Source organism: Schistocerca americana, chromosome 5, assembly GCF_021461395.2.
Source record: "Schistocerca americana isolate TAMUIC-IGC-003095 chromosome 5, iqSchAmer2.1, whole genome shotgun sequence".
Classification (NCBI taxonomy): Eukaryota; Metazoa; Arthropoda; class Insecta; order Orthoptera; family Acrididae; genus Schistocerca; species Schistocerca americana.
The window spans coordinates 682,090,057-682,108,499 of NC_060123.1; the positions used below are offsets into that span (position 1 = coordinate 682,090,057).

Genomic DNA, 18,443 nt, shown 5'->3' on the forward strand with positions numbered 1-18,443 from the left:
ATTCCGTGTTGGAATCGAGAGTTTGCCGTGTTTACTTATGGAAGGGCAATTGCCAACGGGCGGCGGGCAGTAAGTTTATATCAGGAGAGCCGGCCGCGGTGGCCGAGCGGTTCCAAGTGCTTCATTCCGGAACCACGCGACTGCCACGGTCGCAGGTTCAAATTCTGCCTCGGGCATGGATGTGTTTTATATCCTTAGGTTAGTTACGTTTAAGTAATTCTATGTTTTAGGGGACTGGTGACCTCAGATGCTAAGTCCCATAGTGCTCAGAGCCATTTGAATCATTTTGCATCAGGAGACCTATCCCCGCCGGCCGACAACAACCACAGCATTCAATGTTTGCAACGGTGTGTTTGTCTGAGACACTGTCGTTTCAGGAAGCAGGACGTCATGAAGGACGTACACGAATGTTTCGGACACCAGACTTGTATGAAAATGTGATTAACACTCTGGAAGGCGACCACTGTGTCAGTACCAAGCAGTGGCCCGCAAGTACAGGGTAAGCCAGCGATCGTATGGAACATTCTCCATGACAACTGTTACTACCCTTATCACTTTCAGTGTGTGCACGGCTTACTACCTATAGACTTTCCACGTCGGGGGTGGTATCTTCAAATTTCATAAAAGTCATGTGTGTGATAGTAGGCTGACGCCGCACATTATGATGACAGCGAATCACCAGCATCGGAGCAGCCGGAATGGGTGGGCCGGAATAACTGGCAACCGTATTTTGGGACCAGGCTTCCTTCCACGTCACCTTACAGGCCGGAACTATCAGCGTTTCTTCCGGGTGACTTTGCCTCCCCTGCTGGAAGAAGTGCGTTTGACGACTCGAAGGGTTATGTGATTGCTACATGATGGTGCCCCAGCACACTTCGCCATTAACATACGGACGCATCTCAGTCGTGTCTTCCGTGGTCGATTGAACTGACGAGGGGGTCCAGTTGCATGGCCTACACGTTCACCGGATCTCAACTGGTGCGATTTGTGGTTATGGGGCTATCTCAAAAGTATCGTGTATGCAGAGCCCTTTCCAGATGTTGAGACACTGGAGCCGTGCATTCATGTTGCCTTCGACACTTATTGCAACTATGGCTGCATGGTACAGCGCACATTAGACCGCAGTCTCTCTAATAATGTGTAATGAATAAATGGTTTCTTGCAAGGAAACCATGCATTTCAAGACATACTTTTATTCGACACTTTTTGTTCCGTAGCCTCTCATCGATCAGCCCCTAGAGATTGTACACTGTGTAAAAAATCAACATGTATATAGAATGACCCAGAAATGTAGCGACGAACTTCGAGGGATTGTAGAGGGTGTCTTGAGGAACAAATCGAGGATGGGAACCCGTAACCGGAAACGTCATCCAACGACGCTACAGATCACTGAAGTTACAGGCACCAGCGCCTGACGCAAGGCAATCCCTTCGGCCGCGAACGTGACTTCGTAGGCTGGCGGACCTTAGGGGGAACGTCTCGCAGTGTCGTTTGTTATTCAGTGATCGCGAATGATTGGAAAAAATAGCCAGTGGAGCTCTAGCTGCTGCGTGCACACGCCTCGTCTTCTATGAAAGCGATGGTCCGTTGCCTAGGAGGATGACGGTTGTGGACATTGGGTTCCATTTACTTTTCTATTGTATACCGAAAAACATTGAAGCTCTTCCATGGAAACCTTTGTCCGAAACCGTCTTCACTGAGGTAACAGAGAATCGCATTTATAGGGGACAAGGCCTTTCTACGCAGTAGCTAGCTTCACCTTCTCCACTGGTGATCGTGGCAATCAGTCGCGATCACTGAACAGCGAACAACTTTGCGAGACTTTCCGCCTACGATCCGTCATCGTAAGAAGTCACGAGTGCTGCCGAAGGGGTAGCCTAGTAATGCTCGATAGCTTCGTTGGATGACGTTTCCGGACAGACGTTCCTATCCTTGATTTGTTCCTCAAGACACGCTCTACAACCCTTTGTCGTTTGTCGCAATATTTCTGGGACTCACGGTATATTTTTTCTCTATTAACGTTCTTACTTAAACTGTCGAACTCAAATAAGTTGCGACGGATAAATCAAAATTAGGATAATGGAAAAAAGCTTTCATTGCTTCAATGAACGAGAGTATAGAACGCATCTTCGCAGCATTAAATAACAGAAAGTACAGAATGAAATGGTATAAGTTTTTTCGTCTTAATTACTAAATCACCTTCAGTGGCGTGATCTTCTTACGTTATTATATAGAGTAGGTCATAAAAAATTATCTTTTAGTATTACAGCTATTGCCAAAAAGAATACTTAGTTTTCTGTTAACAGTAATAACAGTTTCTTACAATTTTTCTTTTTCTGCATTTACCTTTGCATCTCACTGAATTAGTACGATAACGTCGAGCTCCGTTTTGACTGTGTACCACGATGTTTAGAGGCACTTCTTACATAGTAGGAAGGCTTCACACCGTACTGAGTACTCAGAGATAATGAACAGTTCTATAAATCTATTCACTTGCCTAGTGCTATGAACCTAACACCATGTTCACTTTTTCGTCTTCAAGTTTTAACGAGCTCGGGCGTACTCAGAACAAATTATGGACATACGTGATGATGCAAAGTTGTGTAGCAAAAATTGTTTCACCTCATTATCCTGTATATAGATGAGATAACCACTGCATGCTGTGAGAACTCCTGTATCGCATACATCATAATGACAGTATACAATATCTGCCGAATGAAGTAATTAATGGAGGGATGGATTATGTCAGGGGATTCTCATTTTCATGAACCGTCTCTAGGATTTCACTGGATCATCGAAACAAGGAAGGCTGGCTTTGACACCTGAAACATCCTTACGAACAGAATAATATGCTTGACTATAGAATTTTTTGAACATTTAATTGTACCAGGAGACATACTGTGCCTTTTGAGTGCCTGCAAGAACTACTCTAAAATAAAAAAAGGCTTCCCGACTTCCATGCAACATCGGACAATGGCATGATTTCCACGTGCAAACGAGTATTCATGGATTACCCAAGAGAAACGATTGGCGGGCGTCCGGATGATATGATACCACTCGAGACACGCTATCTAGCTCTCTGTGAGTGCCACTAGTCCGTTACAAGAGGGGTAATTACCAAGGTCTCAATGAGTGGCAGTGAATGAGGATGCTCATAGTTTAAAACACGTGCACCACAGGAAAAAATGGGTTCAAATTTCCAAGCGACCGTCCTGATGCAGTTTCTCTCTTCCATTAGCCATAATGCATGTTGGGTTTGTTAAATCAATTGACCGATTTTCACCCCACACCCTTGTAGTACAGAGGCCAGGACACTGAACTCGCATTATGGAGATCGACAGATTTAGGTTTTCCGTAATGTCCCTAAATCGCTCCGGGCAAATGCTGGAGTGGTTCCTCTAAAGGGCACTGTTTATTTCCTACCCCATTCTTCCCCAATCCGAGTTTATACTCCGTCTCTAATGACCTCGTTATCGACGTTACGTTAAGGTATATCTTTCCTTCCTTCCTTCCTTCCTTCAAATGAGCAAGCATCCAAGCGCAAATGTGATTTCGATATCCGCCAAGGAGTTAAGCTCGCACTGTCCTTCAATCAAGGGAAATTGCTGCTCAATGGAGAGAGATGGGGGAGAGAAGGATTTTCAAACATTTCAACCAACTACACTGGTTTCCCTGGCTTGGAAACCTACTTTGTATTCCAGAATTCCTCGCAGTTCATGTTAGAAACGTACAATTGATATGGGACACTCTATCAGTCTGCTGCTTAAAGTGTTTATGTAAATATGGGATATAAACATGTAAGAGGTGATAACCATAACTTACGAGAACCAATTCCTCGGCTATCTTGGAAGAGACAAAGATGAAAATGAGGAGTGATTTCTGATATTTTTCCGGCCAAATTCAACCGACGCTAAAAAAGTGAGAGAAAATTTCTAAACAATGGCTCAGGTAGCATTAACCCTGTCCCTCTGGTTTTTCACAAGAGAGAGAACAGAATTCCACGCAGAATTTAGTAACTTCTGGCGTCGGTTGTTTTTGGTTGTGTGGTTGCGCTATTGTTTACAGGGTGTGTGTGTGTGTGTGTGTGTGTGTGTGTGTGTGTGTGTGTGTGTGTTATCTTTCCGGAATTTCTCTCCAAACCGAGGTTCTAAATCCACTAGCACAGCGCTTTCCTGCTGCAATTCTACAGGGGGTCACCTGTCGAAATATCGGTGGTTCTTGACGACGTCACCCGCCTTCATTCCCGGTTAAGTTATTTGAACAGAAAGGTTTCGAGTTTACTGCAAGGTCAGTACTCTGAGTACTATGGGACTCAACTGCTGTGGTCATCAGTCCCCTAGAACTTAGAACTACTTAAACCTAACTAACCTAAGGACATCACACACATCCATGCCCGAGGCAGGATTCAAACCTGCGACCGTAGCGGTCACGCGGTTCCAGACTGTAGCGCCTAGAACCGTACGGCCACTCCGGCCGGCGAACACAACAAGAGAATTCTGTTTTGAGACCAGAAAGCTGGAGTAGAGCGACTGGAATCTGAGTAGTTTCAATGAGAATTTGGCGCACCGATGGTGTACATTTAAATTCTGAGACATGCAGAGAAGACAGGCCCAGAACCAAGAAAGCCGAATATGACTTTGACATTATTTACCGCCCCACACTCTCCCTCCACAGAACACTCCATTATTATCTATTTCTTGATTCCTCATGATGCGTCTATACAGGTTATTCCATCTTTTAGTCGCACTCAGTCAATAAGCTACCTTCCCTTCAATTCGACTTGTATCTTTACGCTAGTTAGTCGATCTACCCATCCAGTCTTCAACTTTCTTCCGTAAAACCACAATTCATAACACTGTAATCTCAACTTGTCTGAGTTGTTTGTTGTCTACCTTTCAGTTTCAAACAGGACAACGATGCAGACAATTTCTCGCAGAAAAGACCTCGTATCAAATTTACATTAATAATTAACAGTTTCTGTATGTCAGTTAAATATTTATTGATACTACCTCTCTGTATTTTACATCCTCTTTCTTTCAGCCAGTGTCAGTTACTTTGCTGTCGAATACCAAAAAGGAAACATTCACCCGTTGCTGTGTTTCATTTCCTGATCTAATTTCGGCTACATTCTGATACTCATTACACTTTTGTTGATGTTCATCTTAGACGCTCTTTTCAAAACACTGTCCATTCTGTTAAACTGATCTTCCAAGTTTTTTACCGTCTCTGACAGAATTACAGTATCATCAGCAAATCTCGAAGTTTATATTTCTGCACCGTGGACTCTTCTGTCCCAAATTTCTCCTTATTTTCTTTACTACTTGCTCTATGTACAGATTAAATAACGTGGGGGGATATTGTGCAACTATATCTGATTTCCTTCTCTACTAAAGCTTTGTTTTCATGTTCTTCGACTCTTAAAAACAGAAGACTGCTTTCTGTATAAGTTATTTTATTCCAGATAACTTCAGCCGTTGAATTTGGCACTCACCTCAGACGGTTATGTGCTACGGGCATATGCTTCCCTAAAATGTACGAAAGCACACCAGGCTGAATACGCCACCTTTTCCTCGTTTGGGTGCACGCACTCTCCATCACTACTGTAATTGCGCAGGCGGTGTGATCCATTTCGGCCGTAACAAGCACCTACACCGTCTAGCTGGGACAGCATTGTATTGTCTAGATAACAGTCCTGTCGCTGTCGAGTGCAGGCTCTAAGCAGATAGCGCCTCACTCGCTAGGCGTTCGCCGCCCACGACGTAGCTTCCACTGTCGACACATCGCCTCAGCACGGTAAGTACTGCTTCCAGTCTCTTCCACCTCCTGTCATTGTTGGACCTGTTATGTGACTGCTACAGACTACAGAGACTTTCACACTGTTCCACACAGTCCATTTGAAGTCGCACTGAATTGCTCAGATGCGCGGTTAATGTCTTTTTACTAGCGGTAATTGCGTTGCAGCGTATAGGTAGCAGCGTTAAATAGTGTACTTACGGTATCTACCAGCGCATGGTCTAGATCTCACTTTTCCTGAGCAATACCGAAATCAGTTTGAAACATAACTGTCGGCCATAAAAACTATGACTGCGTGCTTGATAGCGTATTAGTCGGCCTTTGGAACGCAATACAGCACCTATCCCGCGTGGTGTGGATTCGACGAGCACTAGGCAAGTTTGAGGAGGTACGTGGAACCAGATGTTCCCGGAGATCAGGGGTCGGTGATTTGCGGGCGCGTAGCTGGGATCCGACAGCGTGCCTCGTGTGTTCCGTCGGCTTCCCATCAGAGGAATTAGGTGACCAAGACGTGGGTGCGAGTTCATTGCCATGCTCCTCAATACCTTTTAGCACGATTCTGAGCTTTTGACATGAATATTTACCTTGTGGCAAGATTACTTTGTGGTTGGGGAAGACTTCAAGCAGGACCGGACGCAGGTGGTCCGCAATAATATATAGTGCACAGCTGTCACGGTGTCCTCGTTTGCTACCACAGGTTACATGAAAACCCAGCTGAATGTCCCCCAGCGACCTGTGTCCGCGGCGCGGTGCACACTTGGGGCAGCCGTTCACCTGTGGCGTACCGAGACTCGATCGTCGACCTGGTGTTATTAGAAACGTGATTCATCTGACGAGACGGTCAATTCGCGATTATGCCTCATCTCCTGTGTCGCCTAATACGGAGCCCCATGTTCGGCAATGTACGCCAGAGACGGTGTGCCCAGAAACATCTGTACCTGCACCAGCTCTGAACGATGTCGTCATAATCGCGTCTCCTGCTTTACAGCGCGTTCTGTCATGAGACGTGGACGAACACAAATCTTTTCGCCTATTCGTGGTTTCACCGTTCTTCAGCCACTTTTCACAGATGCTCACGACAGTAGAGCGCGAACAACCGACCAAATTCGTCGAAAGTGTCGATTCCAGGCACGGGACCGTAATTACACACCGTTAGTCCCGGTCGTCTAAGTCTGCGGACGCCCTCATTTCCGATTCGTAATGTCGCTAGAATGATTCGCCACTCTCCTCTGTTCCGCTTGCGTACTTTCATCACCACATCACGTGCTCGCAACGTCGTGAACGGAATTCAGCTGCGTGGTGGGCTACGCTCATGTTGTTTTAGCAGTGTATATTCTCGCAGGCTCTGCGAACAATGGAAATAATGGTTAATGGTTCAAATGCCACTGAGCACTATGGGACTTAACATCTGTGGTCATCAGTCCCCTAGAACTTAGAACTATTTAAACCTAACTAACCTAAGGACATCACACACATCCATGCCCAAGGCAGGATTCGAACCTGCGACCGTAGCAGTCGCGCGGTTCCGGACTGCGCGCCTAGAACCGCTAGACCACCGCGGCCGGCGAACAATGGAAAAATGATAGCTTAATTTACAAGCCGAGTTACTGCATTGGCTTGTACACTGAAGAGCCAAAAAAACTGTTATAGCCACTTAATATCATGTAGGGCCCCCGCGAGCACGCAGAGGCATGGAATCGACTAATGTCTGAAGTAGTGCTGGAGGAAACTGACACCATGAATCTTGGAGGGCTATCCATAAATTAGTAAGAGTACGACTGGGTGCAGATCTCTTCTGAACAGCACGTTGCAAGGCATCTCAGATAAGCTCAATAATGTTCATGTCTGGGGAGTTTGGTGGCCAGCGGAAGTGTTTAAACTCAGGACAGTGTTCCTGGAGCCACTCTGTAGCAATTCTGGACGTGTGGGGTTTCTCACTGTCCTACTGGCGTTGTTCAAATCCGTCGGAATGCACAATGGATGCAGGTGAATAGACTGCATGCTTACGTACGTGTCACCTGTCGAGTCGCATCTAGAGGTATCAGGGGTTCCATACCACTCAAATTGCACACGCCCCACATCATTATAGAGCCTTCACTAGCTTGAAGAGTTCCCTGCTGATGTGCAGGGTCCATGGATTCATGAGACTGTCTCCATACCCGTACACGTCCATCCGTTCGATACAATTTGAAACGAGACTCGTCCGACCAGGCAACATGTTTCCAGTCAGCAACAGTCCAATGTCGGTGTTGACGGGCGTAGGCGAGGCGTAAAGCTTTGTACCGCGCAGTCATCAAGGGTACACGAGAGGGCCCATATCAACGATGTTTCGTTAAACGGTTCGCACGATGACATCTGTTGATGGCCCAGCATTGAAATCTGCAGCAATTTGCGGAAGGGTTGCACTTCTGTCACGTTGAACGATTCCCTTCAGTCATTGGTCTCGTTCTTGTAGGACCTTTTTCCGGCCGCAGTGATGTCGGAGATTTGATGTTTTACCGAATTCCTGATTTTTCATGGTACACACGTGAAATGGTCGTATGGGAAAACCCCAACTTCACCACTACCTCGGAGATGCTGTGTCCCATGGCTTGTGCGCCGACTATAACACTACGTTCATACTCACTTAAATCTTGATAACCTACCATAGTAGCAGCAGTAACCGATCTAACAACTGAGCCCGACTCATATATATAGGCGTTACCGGCCGCAGCGCCGGCCGGTGTGACCGAGCAGTTCTAGGCGCTTCAGTCCGGAACCGCGCGCCCGCTACGGTCGCAGGTTCGAATCGTGCCTGGAGCATGGATGTGTGTGATGTCCCTAGATTAGTTAGGTTTAAGTAGTTGTAAGTCTTGGGGATTGATGACCTCAGATGTTAAGTCCCATAGTGCTCAGAGCCATTTGAACCATTTTGAACCGGCCGCAGCGCCGTATTCTGCCTGTTTACATATCTCTGTATTTGAATACGCATACCTGTACCAGATTTTCTGGCGCTTCGGTGTATTATAGTAATACATCGGTTGCATTCGAGCATACTGGTGCACCAGACCTCTACGCATTAAATCGCGGTTTTAACGTATTTTAGCATTTATGGCACACTTTATACGAATGGTCTTAAATATATACTGTCTAAGGCACATTTTAAGGCAATAAAAAAATAAAAAATATTTGTTCTGCTCTACCCCTTAAACTCCCATTGACAGCACAAAATTTTGTTGTGCATTTATCTGAGAAACTATCGTTACACATGGCTTGCTTTATCAAAGTTATCCTCTCGCTGACCGTATCGCATGCGCATGCAAAGTCCTCCTTTCAGGATGTTAACGTACTTAGCCCTCTTACTATTTACGGTCACATATATCACTGCAGGCCGGCATGTGCGATAATAATGAACAATCACTTCGCGTCGAAGTGACCTCAGTTTTGAGATAGCAAGTAGACATGCAGTCATTACGTACGACGTTTTCATACCTACGACACTTTCTCCTACCTCCGCTGCTCAGAATTTCCCTATTTTTGTGATGAAATAAACAAATAAATAACGTAACTATCTTACGTTAAAATACCTAATTAGAATATTTATTTTGTGGGATTGACAATGGTGGAGATTGGTGGAATATTAGTTATCATGCAAAATTCTTTACAAATTACGAATTTAATCTCATTTCCCTTATAAGCATCTATGCGAGTCAGTATACGAAATATAAAGTACAGTATTCCGCATCTGAAAGAATATTTGAACACGACAGTCCTTCTTTAGCGAATTAGAGGGTGGTTTACCTTTGTAGCCATCTCTAGAAACGAACTCCCACATCATTGAACGTCACACAGTATACACTGTGACACTGCTATCAGTCCTATACACTAATGTCTGTGAAAATTACACCACGAAGAAGGTTACACGTGAATAAAGTGAACTTTGTATCGCCAACTAGATACATGAGAAAACATAGGGGATATGACTGGCATCACGTTCTCCCCACCGATGAGTGTCGCATATGCCTTCAACCAGGCAATCATCGGAGACATTGTTGGAGGCAACCCGGTCACGCTTAACGCCTTAGACACACTGTACAGCGAGTGCAGCAAGGTGTAGGTTCCCTGCTGTATCGGGGTGCCATTATGTGGGGCCGACGTTGGCCGCATCCAGCCGCAGCGAGCGGTTCTAGGCGCTCAGTCCGGAACCGCGCGAATGCTACAGTCGCAGGTTCGAATCCTGCCTCGGGCAGTGATGTCCTTAGGTTAGATAGGTTTACATAGCTCTAAGTTCTAGGAGACTGATGACCATAGAAGTTAAGTCCCATAGTGCTCAGAGCCATTTGAACCATTTGACGTTGGCCGCTAGTGGTCATGGAAGGCGCCGTAACGGCTGTACGATATGTGAATGCCGTTCTCCGACCGATACTATAAACATATCGGCAGTATAATGGCGAGGCATTCGTCTTGATGGATGACAATTCGCGCCCCCATCGTGCACATCTAGTGAATGACCTCCTTCAGGATAACGACATCGCTCGGCTAGAGTTGCCAGATTGTTCTCCAGACATGAACCCTATCGAACATGCCTGGGATGGATTGCAAAGGGCTGTTTATGGACGGCGTGACCAACCAACCACTTTGAAGGATCTACACCGAATCGCCGTTGAGGAGTGGGACAATCTGGACCAACAGTGCCTTGATGAAATTGTGGATAGTATGCCACGAGGACTGTAGCGCCTAGAACCGCTCGGCCACCCCGGCCGGCACAGATTCTACAGGCGCCAGACTGCAGTTGTAAGAGATGAAGAACATGAAATGCAACCATCGTTCATGAGCGGGCAAGACAGGGTTGTGGCCAACCGTGATGTTATTCAGTCTGTACACTGATCAAGTAGTAATGTAAACCAAGAATAAATTTAGAAACGGTATCAAATATCAGGATGAAACAAGCAAGCTGATCACATTCCAATTTCAGTTGTAGCTAGCAAATGGCTTGGAAGAGCGCATAGGTGAAATACAGTGTAGCGCCACAGAAACTGGTATGGGCATGCGTACTGAAATACAGAGGTAAGAAAACAGGCAGAAAACGGCGCTGCAGTGGCCAACGCCTATATAAGACAACAAGCATCTGGCGCAGGTCTTAGATCGGTTACTGCTGCTACAATGGCAGGTTATCAAGATTTGAGTGAGTTCGAACGTGGTGTTACAGTCGGCGCACGAGCGATGGGACACTGCATCTCCGAGGTACCGATGAAGTGGGGATTATCCCGTACGACCATTTCACGACTGTAGCATGAATATCAGGAATCCAGCAAAACAACAAATATCCCCCATCGCTGCGGCTCGAAACAGATCTAGAAAGAACGGGACCAATGACGACTGAAGAAAAACTATAAAAATAGGTAGAGATATAGACGGACTTGATGTTCTGGTAGGGGAACGTGATTACAGTTTCGTTGGGGCAGCGCGTGATGAGTGTGTAGGTTTAGGCTTGAGGGCATGTGATGGTATTGTATAGGATAGCACGATTAGGATGTAAATGGAATGGAAGATGTGGTATGTCAGGGGCGATAAAATGCTACACATTGACAGAAAATTTCTGCGTTTATTGCAGGAGTGGCCTACAGTCGCACCCTTCTGGATGGATGTACTTATTACATTCGCCAGTTGCATAGTCAACGGGATTGGGTGACAGAAAGTTAAAAGGTTTTAAAGAAACGGCGGTATTACAGGTGCGGAAGCTGAACGGTAAAGAGAGTGCCAGACATTTGTTACAACAAAGACAGAGATTGACGGCCTAAAAATTAGTAGAGTGCGGCAGATGGCCTGGGCCACCTGCCCTGTAGGAGAGCTAAAACTCGAGACAGTGTAATTCTTTCCGCGGGCAGTCGCCGGAGGCTGTCACATGGCCCGTCTGCCATGCCTCCTGACTGGTGGAACGTGGAGCAACGTGGAAGGATTCAAACGCCATGCTAGACTGATTACTAGTTGTACACTCCAGTGAGCTCCTCGTGTGTGGTTAGGAGATGGGCATCCATTGTTAGTTTATGACTGAGTGCTAGTCAGAGCTATTTTTGTGTGGCAAATGTGTTCTGTTTACGTTCATCATTGTTAATTCCCTCACCCAGGAGGATGAACCTGATTCATCAGTGGTGTGCTGTCACTCTTCTGCATTTTTAAAACATACAAGCATAGCTTACTCAAATGAAATTTTAGAATATGTTTCTAAAGTTATTTAAGGGGGGTAGGACGTCAAACGGGCCGACTTGGTGCAGGAGAGGTACCACAGGACATTTTAATTTCCACTGTCTATACTTTCACAAATAAATTCATAAAACTTTGTCAGAATGACCAGGAAGGATTCAGGATTCACACTCATAGCAGTGGAAGTACAAAAACATAACAAATTAATTTTTTTTTAGATATGAAATTTCACCATTTTTTCACTTACTGTTGGCTGCATTTGTTGCTATAGGTACATTTTTCTTCACAAGTAAGAGAGATTCTTTGATGAATTTTGCACAGCACACAAACCATACTTACAGGTGTACGAAACTCTAGAATTTTCCAAATCTATTAAAAACTGTGGTAAAAATTGAGATAATTAACTACAAATTTTAATTTTTTTCAAAATATAAAGTTTAAAACGTAACAGCTCATTCATTTTTTCATAAATTAAATGGATAACAGAGTTTCAGACAACTGTAAGTATGGTTTGTATGCTGGGCAATATTCGTCGAACAGTCTCTCTTATTTCTGAAGAAAAGTGTACCTATAGCAACAAATGCAGCCAATACTAAGTGAAAAAATGATGAAATTTCACATGTAAAAAAAAATAAAATATTTTGTTATGTTTTTGAACTTCCGCTGCTACAAGTGTGAATCCTGAATCATTTGTGGTCATGCTGACAAAGTTTTATGAATTTACTTGTAAAAGTATAGGCAGTGGAAATTAAAATGTCCTCTGGTGCCTCTCCTGCTCCAAGCCAGCCCGTTTGACGTCCTACCCCCCTTAAACAGACATTTGTTGTATAGACTTTAGGTAAATTATTGTTGTTTTAAAAGCACGACGAAAATTGGAAGTAGATATTACACAAACGCTCGAAACACTTCATAGCACTAAGTCATTGGAAGCGAAAAGAAGATGAAAATTGTTGTGGGGGAGTAGTTTGGAAAAGAATGTGAGATGAAGAAGGTGGAGGACTGTGAAAAAGCTGTTAGAAAAGGATGGACGGGAATGGTTTGATGAGGTAGGAAAAGGGGTTTTGTAGTATAGGAGCGAGCTCCTAGCAGCAGGTGGGAGAGACAGCAGGTGTGGGTGTTGCAGATGTCGCGGGCCCGCCTGCCCTGGCTGTGGCTGTGGCTGCCTCTGGCGCTGGCGCCCCTCCTGAGTCCCGCGGCCGTGCACGCGTCCGGCGCCCGCATCCTGGCGGCGGTGCCCCTGCGCTCCGCCAGCCACTTCCGCGTGCTGCAGCCGCTGCTGCGCGCGCTCGCCGACCGCGGCCACCACCTCACCGTCATCTCGCACTTCCCCCAGCAGCCGCCGCCGCCCAACTACACAGACATCAGCCTCAACAGCGCTGCCACGCAGGGCGGCCCCCCCTCGCCTTACGTGAGTTGTCTACACGCTTTCTCTAACGGAGGCACACAGTGGACAGGCCCACACTGATTTTATTCGCAGAGCTCGCGCACGATAACGCGTTACCTACGATGTATCCCGGCCGAGTCCACCAGGTTGCCCCTCCTACAGTGACTGCCACCTGCCGACCTACACACTTCGAGGATTCTCGTTGCTCTCTCTTTACCACACAGCACAGCATCATAATCTTTCGACAGTGTAGATCATAGGGCCAACGGCCTTGCTGCAGTGGTAACACCGGTTCCCGTCAGATCACCGACGTGAAGCACTGTTAGGCTTGGCTAGCACTAGGATGGGTGACCATCCGATCTGCCGCGCGCTGTTGGCAAGCATGGTCCACTCAGTCCCTATGAGGCAAACTGAGGAGCTACTTCATTGAGAAGTAGCAGCTCCGGTCTCGTAAACTGACATACAGCCGGGAGAGCCATGTGCTGACCACTTGCCCCTCCATATTTTCATCCAGTGACGCCTGTGAGCTGAGGATGACACGGCGGCCGGTCGGTACCGTTGGGCTTTCATGACCTGTTCAGGCAGAGCTTAGTTTTTAGATCCTAAGGAACTTCTTCATAATGATACACGTGTGATTATATGCCAAGCCATTAAATTTTGGTTGAGAGTGATAAATGAGAAAGCCAAAATGTTGTTAAAAACTGTGCTTGTGAGGACTGGAGCAACTGCTAACTATCATATAAACAGAATAAAGAAATAGGGAAAAAACACAGCTAAAAAGCCGTCCAAAGGATTCGCTACTTCGTAAAGACGTGGAAGATAGGGAAGAAAATTAAATTATTATGTAATATTACTGAACATAGTGTCAGGGAACTAGCACACAATTTTCATGTGGCATATTTTTCTTCTTTTTCAATCTCCATATCATAGTGACAACCTCTACCTCTCTTTTGTTTTATGAAATTTCCATCTGGCAGTGATTGGTAGATTTTGTTTCGGTTTAGTTATCCTCCCCTTATGGATCTATTTCTTTCGCAATACTACTGACTTGGAACGTCTGTATAAATCAAGTTACTGATCGTACTGACATATTTTAATTAAAGAGAAATACAAATCTCAGCCGAAATGAAGCACTGAATTAAATTCAGTGGCGACAAGTGAAAAACTTGTACTGGATTGGGACTCAAAAGGATGAAAGGAAGAGTATCGAGGAAATTTAGTGAACCGCCATTTGAAGCTGACTGCAGTACGATCGTACAGCCATCAACGTACACTTCGGGTACGGATGAAGAGGATAGAATAAGAGGAAATAGTGCTTGTACGGAGGCACAGAGACAGCACTTTTTGCTTCACTGTGTTCGCGAGTGGAACAAGAAAGGAAATGAATAATAGTCGTACGGGGTACCCTCCACCACGCCTTGTGGAATATGTATGTAGATATAGGTATGGATTTGTGCACTTCAGTTACTTCATATTGCTTTCCTAAAAAGAACTGCCGGAATGTAAACTGAATCGGCTTCGCAGTAGTACTTAATGGAAGCTAATCTTCAATGTGAATGAGAGGTGGTTCTGACTTCCAATACATGGTTGTGATGTAAGGCATAATTCCTGAAAGAAAAACTTGTATCACGCGATGAACGCTGATAAAGTGCATACAGGCCGGGGAAAATAAAACACGCTTGGAAAACATTTGATGCACCTTGACATAGGCAATACTGCATCGAACCTGGGTGTGGACTGTGTAAGTTGGATTGCCTGTCTTACGTGCATGTATTATGGGCACTTGAAACTTGCCCACGCCGTGCAAGTGAAAAGACTGATATGGAAAGATACGGATAGCTTCAAGCAGTTTTATGTAATAACTGAAAGTACGTGTTATGTTGCATGAGAAGCATTTTACAATGGAAAAATTTTTTTTACGGTAATTCTCATTTATTTTACCGTCTCAGATGTACATTTTTGGTTAGGATGCATGTTTCGATCACTCTGTATTATTCTCAGATAGGAGTAACTGCGTCAGCAACCCGTCTTGTTTACTCGGAACCACATAACTTCAGATCACTGCGTTTTGCAACTGCAGTGGTTCCGAGTAGAAAAGACGGATGGCTGACGAGACTGCTTGGCTCTGATGATGATAGAGACTGTTATCTAATTGAAAATGTGCAACTGACACGGAACAATAAATATTTACCTTAAGTATGTAAACAGTTGCTCTATCTCTCAAATCGATAACGTCGACTACAGGGGAAAATCTAAGTTGCGACGGGCAAAGGGCTTTCCTTCTGAAACAGTGTGTTAGGAACAGACTGAATGGCCACATTCGATATTTGATTTACTAAAAGAGCGAAGAATGTTAAACAATTATGTCTCGATAATGATGGAAACTGAATAATTGGCTCTAAGCACTATGGGACTGAACATCTGAGGTCATTAGTCCCCTAGACTTAAACCTAACTAACCTAAGGACATCACACACATCCATACCCGAAGCGGGATTCGAACCTACGACCGTAGCAGCAGCGCAGTTCCTGACTGAAGTGCCTAGAACCACTCGCCCACAGCGGCTGACAAACTGAATAATTGAATTAAAATTTGTGCCACAGCTAATATTCGAACCTTGGTCTCCGTGCTTTCAAGGAAGGAATGCTGACAATTACACCAATGCAGCAGCACAGCTGCACAGACTGCCTAAGGTGCCCTCGGCAACGCAAACTTTGATTCAAATCTTCCGCTTATTTTCCCCCTAAATCGTCACTATTGCCAGGGCGCTCCAGCATTGAAATAGTACCTAAGCGTTGGACATAATGTCCAATGGCAATGGCAATAGCGACGATTTAAAGGGAAATTAAGCTGACGATATGAATTGGGAGATTGTGTTGCTGAGGGCATTGGACTTCCGTAGTCCGTGCAGGAGTGTTAGTTGAAGTGCTGCGGTGGTGTAATACACTATTGGCCACTAAAATTGCTACACCATGAACATGACGTGCTACAGACGCGAAATTTAACTGACAGTAAGAAGATGCTGTGATATGCAAATGATTAGCTTTTCAGAGCATTCACACTAGGTTGGCGCCGGTGGCGACACCTACAACCTACTCACATGAGGAAAGTTTCCAACCGATTTCTCATACACAAACAGCAGTTGACCAGCGTTGCCTGGTGAAACGTTGTTGTGATGCCTCGTGTAAGGAGGAGAAATGCGTACCATCACGTTTCCAACTTTGATAAAGGACGGATTGTAGCCTATCGCGATTGCGGGTTATCGTATCGCGACATTGCTGCTCGCGTTCGTCTAGATCCAATGACTGTTAGCAGAATATGGAATCGGTGGGTTCAGGAGGGTAATACGGAACGCCGTGCTGGATCCCTACAGCCTCGTATCACTAGTAGTCGAGATGACAGGCATCTTATCCGCATGGCTGTAACGGATCGTGCAGCCACGTCTCGATCCCTGAGTCAACAGATGGGGACGTTTGCAAGACAACAGCCATCTGCACGAACAGTTCGACGACGTTTGCAGCAGCACGGACTATCAGCTCGGATACCACGGCTGCGGTTACCCTTGACGATGCATCACAGACAGGAGCGCGTGCGATGGTGTGCTCAACGACTTACCTGGGTCCACGAATAGCAAAACGTCATTTTTCGGATGAATCGAGGTTCTGTTTACAGCATCATAACACGCGCATCCGTGTTTGGCGACATCGCGATGAACGCACATTGGAAGCGTGTATTCGTCATCGCCATACTGGCGTATCACCCGGCGTGATGGTATGTGGTGTCATTGGTTACACGTCTCGGTCACCTCTTATTCGCACTGACGGCACTTAGGACGTTACATTTCATATGTGTTAAAACTTGTGGCTCTACCCTTCATTCGATCCCAGCGAAACCCTAGATTTCAGCAGGATAATGCACTACCGCATGTTGCAGGTCCTGGATACGGAAAATGTTCGACTGCTGCCCTGGCCAGCACATGCTCCAGATCTCTCACCAATTGGAAACGTCTGGTCAATGGTGGCCGAGCAACTGGCTCGTCACAATACGACAGTCACTACTCTTGATGAACTGTGGTATCGTGTTGAAGTTGCAGGGGCAGCTGTAGCTGTACACGCCATCCAAGCTCTGTTTGACTCAATGGCCAGGCGTATCAAGGCCGTTGTTACGGCCAGAGGTGGTTGTTCTGGGTACTGATTTCTCAGGATCTGTGCACCCAAATTGCGTGAAAATGTAATCACATGTCAGTTCTAGTGTTATATATTTGTCCAGTGAGTACCCGTTTATCATCTGCATTTCTTCTTGGTGTAGCAATTTTAATGACCAGTAGTGTAGTTAGCACTGTTGCCTCGAAAGCGAGACCTGGGTTCAAGTGATGTCTATGTCACAAAATTTAATTCATTTATTCAGTTTCCACCATTATCGTAGATAAAGATGAGACTGGAATTTCTCGAGGAGAGTTTAATTATAAGAATTATATGTTGGTGTGACTTTTGACGTCTTTCAGGAGAGTGCTGTTCATCGAATGCACCGCAGTGACGCACAGTGTTTTGTGCGCAGCTGCCGATGAAGGAGGGCAGCTTGCTGCGGGCGATGTGGCAGTGGGCTCAGCTGTGCGCCAAGGCGGGCGCCTTCTGCCGGGAAGCCTACGAGGCCCCCGCCGTGCGCCGCCTGCTGGCCTCGGACGCGCGCTTCGACCTCGTGCTGGCCGAGGCGTTCGCCGGCGACTGCATGGCCGGGCTGGCGCACCGCTTCCACGCCCCACTGGTCGGCGTCGTCTCCAGCGTCGCGCTGCCCTGGGTCCACGACCGGGTCAGTAGCAGTCTGGGCCGGCGTAGAGGCGGCGGGGCGCTAAAGCGAGCGCGGCCGCGGAGCCGGGCGAGGTTCGTGACGTCAGAACGCGAGGCTCCGCGTTGCACTGCATTCCCGAGTGCAAGAGACACAATCAGTCGTGTCAGGTTTCCTGCAGCGTGCCAGGAGCGTGGCCACTGACATGCTAAATAAGCTTTACGCCGCGCACCGAACTTACGAGACGCCATACTGGATTACGTCAGTTGCAGTTTATTTAATCGTGTCAGAAGCATCG

At 46.1% G+C, this 18,443-nt stretch overlaps 2 protein-coding genes and 1 pseudogene across 2 annotated transcripts in view; 2 read left to right on the forward strand and 1 right to left on the reverse strand.

The window, feature by feature from the left end:
- Positions 1-9,585, reverse strand: part of LOC124616631 (lachesin-like) — a 159,133-nt gene extending 149,548 nt beyond the window's left edge. Inside the window, exon 1 of the mRNA XM_047144957.1 lies at positions 9,574-9,585. Within this exon, the coding sequence (XP_047000913.1) occupies positions 9,574-9,585 (12 nt within the window). The remainder of the gene's footprint in view (positions 1-9,573) is intronic.
- The window catches only part of LOC124615504 (UDP-glucosyltransferase 2-like), a 61,293-nt gene continuing 48,607 nt past the window's right edge, over positions 5,758-18,443 (forward strand). Inside the window, exons 1-3 of the mRNA XM_047143459.1 lie at positions 5,758-5,793; positions 13,100-13,384; positions 17,918-18,169. Coding sequence (XP_046999415.1) covers positions 13,100-13,384; positions 17,918-18,169 — 537 coding nt within the window. The 5' untranslated portion in view covers positions 5,758-5,793. The remainder of the gene's footprint in view (positions 5,794-13,099; positions 13,385-17,917; positions 18,170-18,443) is intronic.
- On the forward strand, positions 13,622-13,739 carry LOC124617119 (annotated as a pseudogene).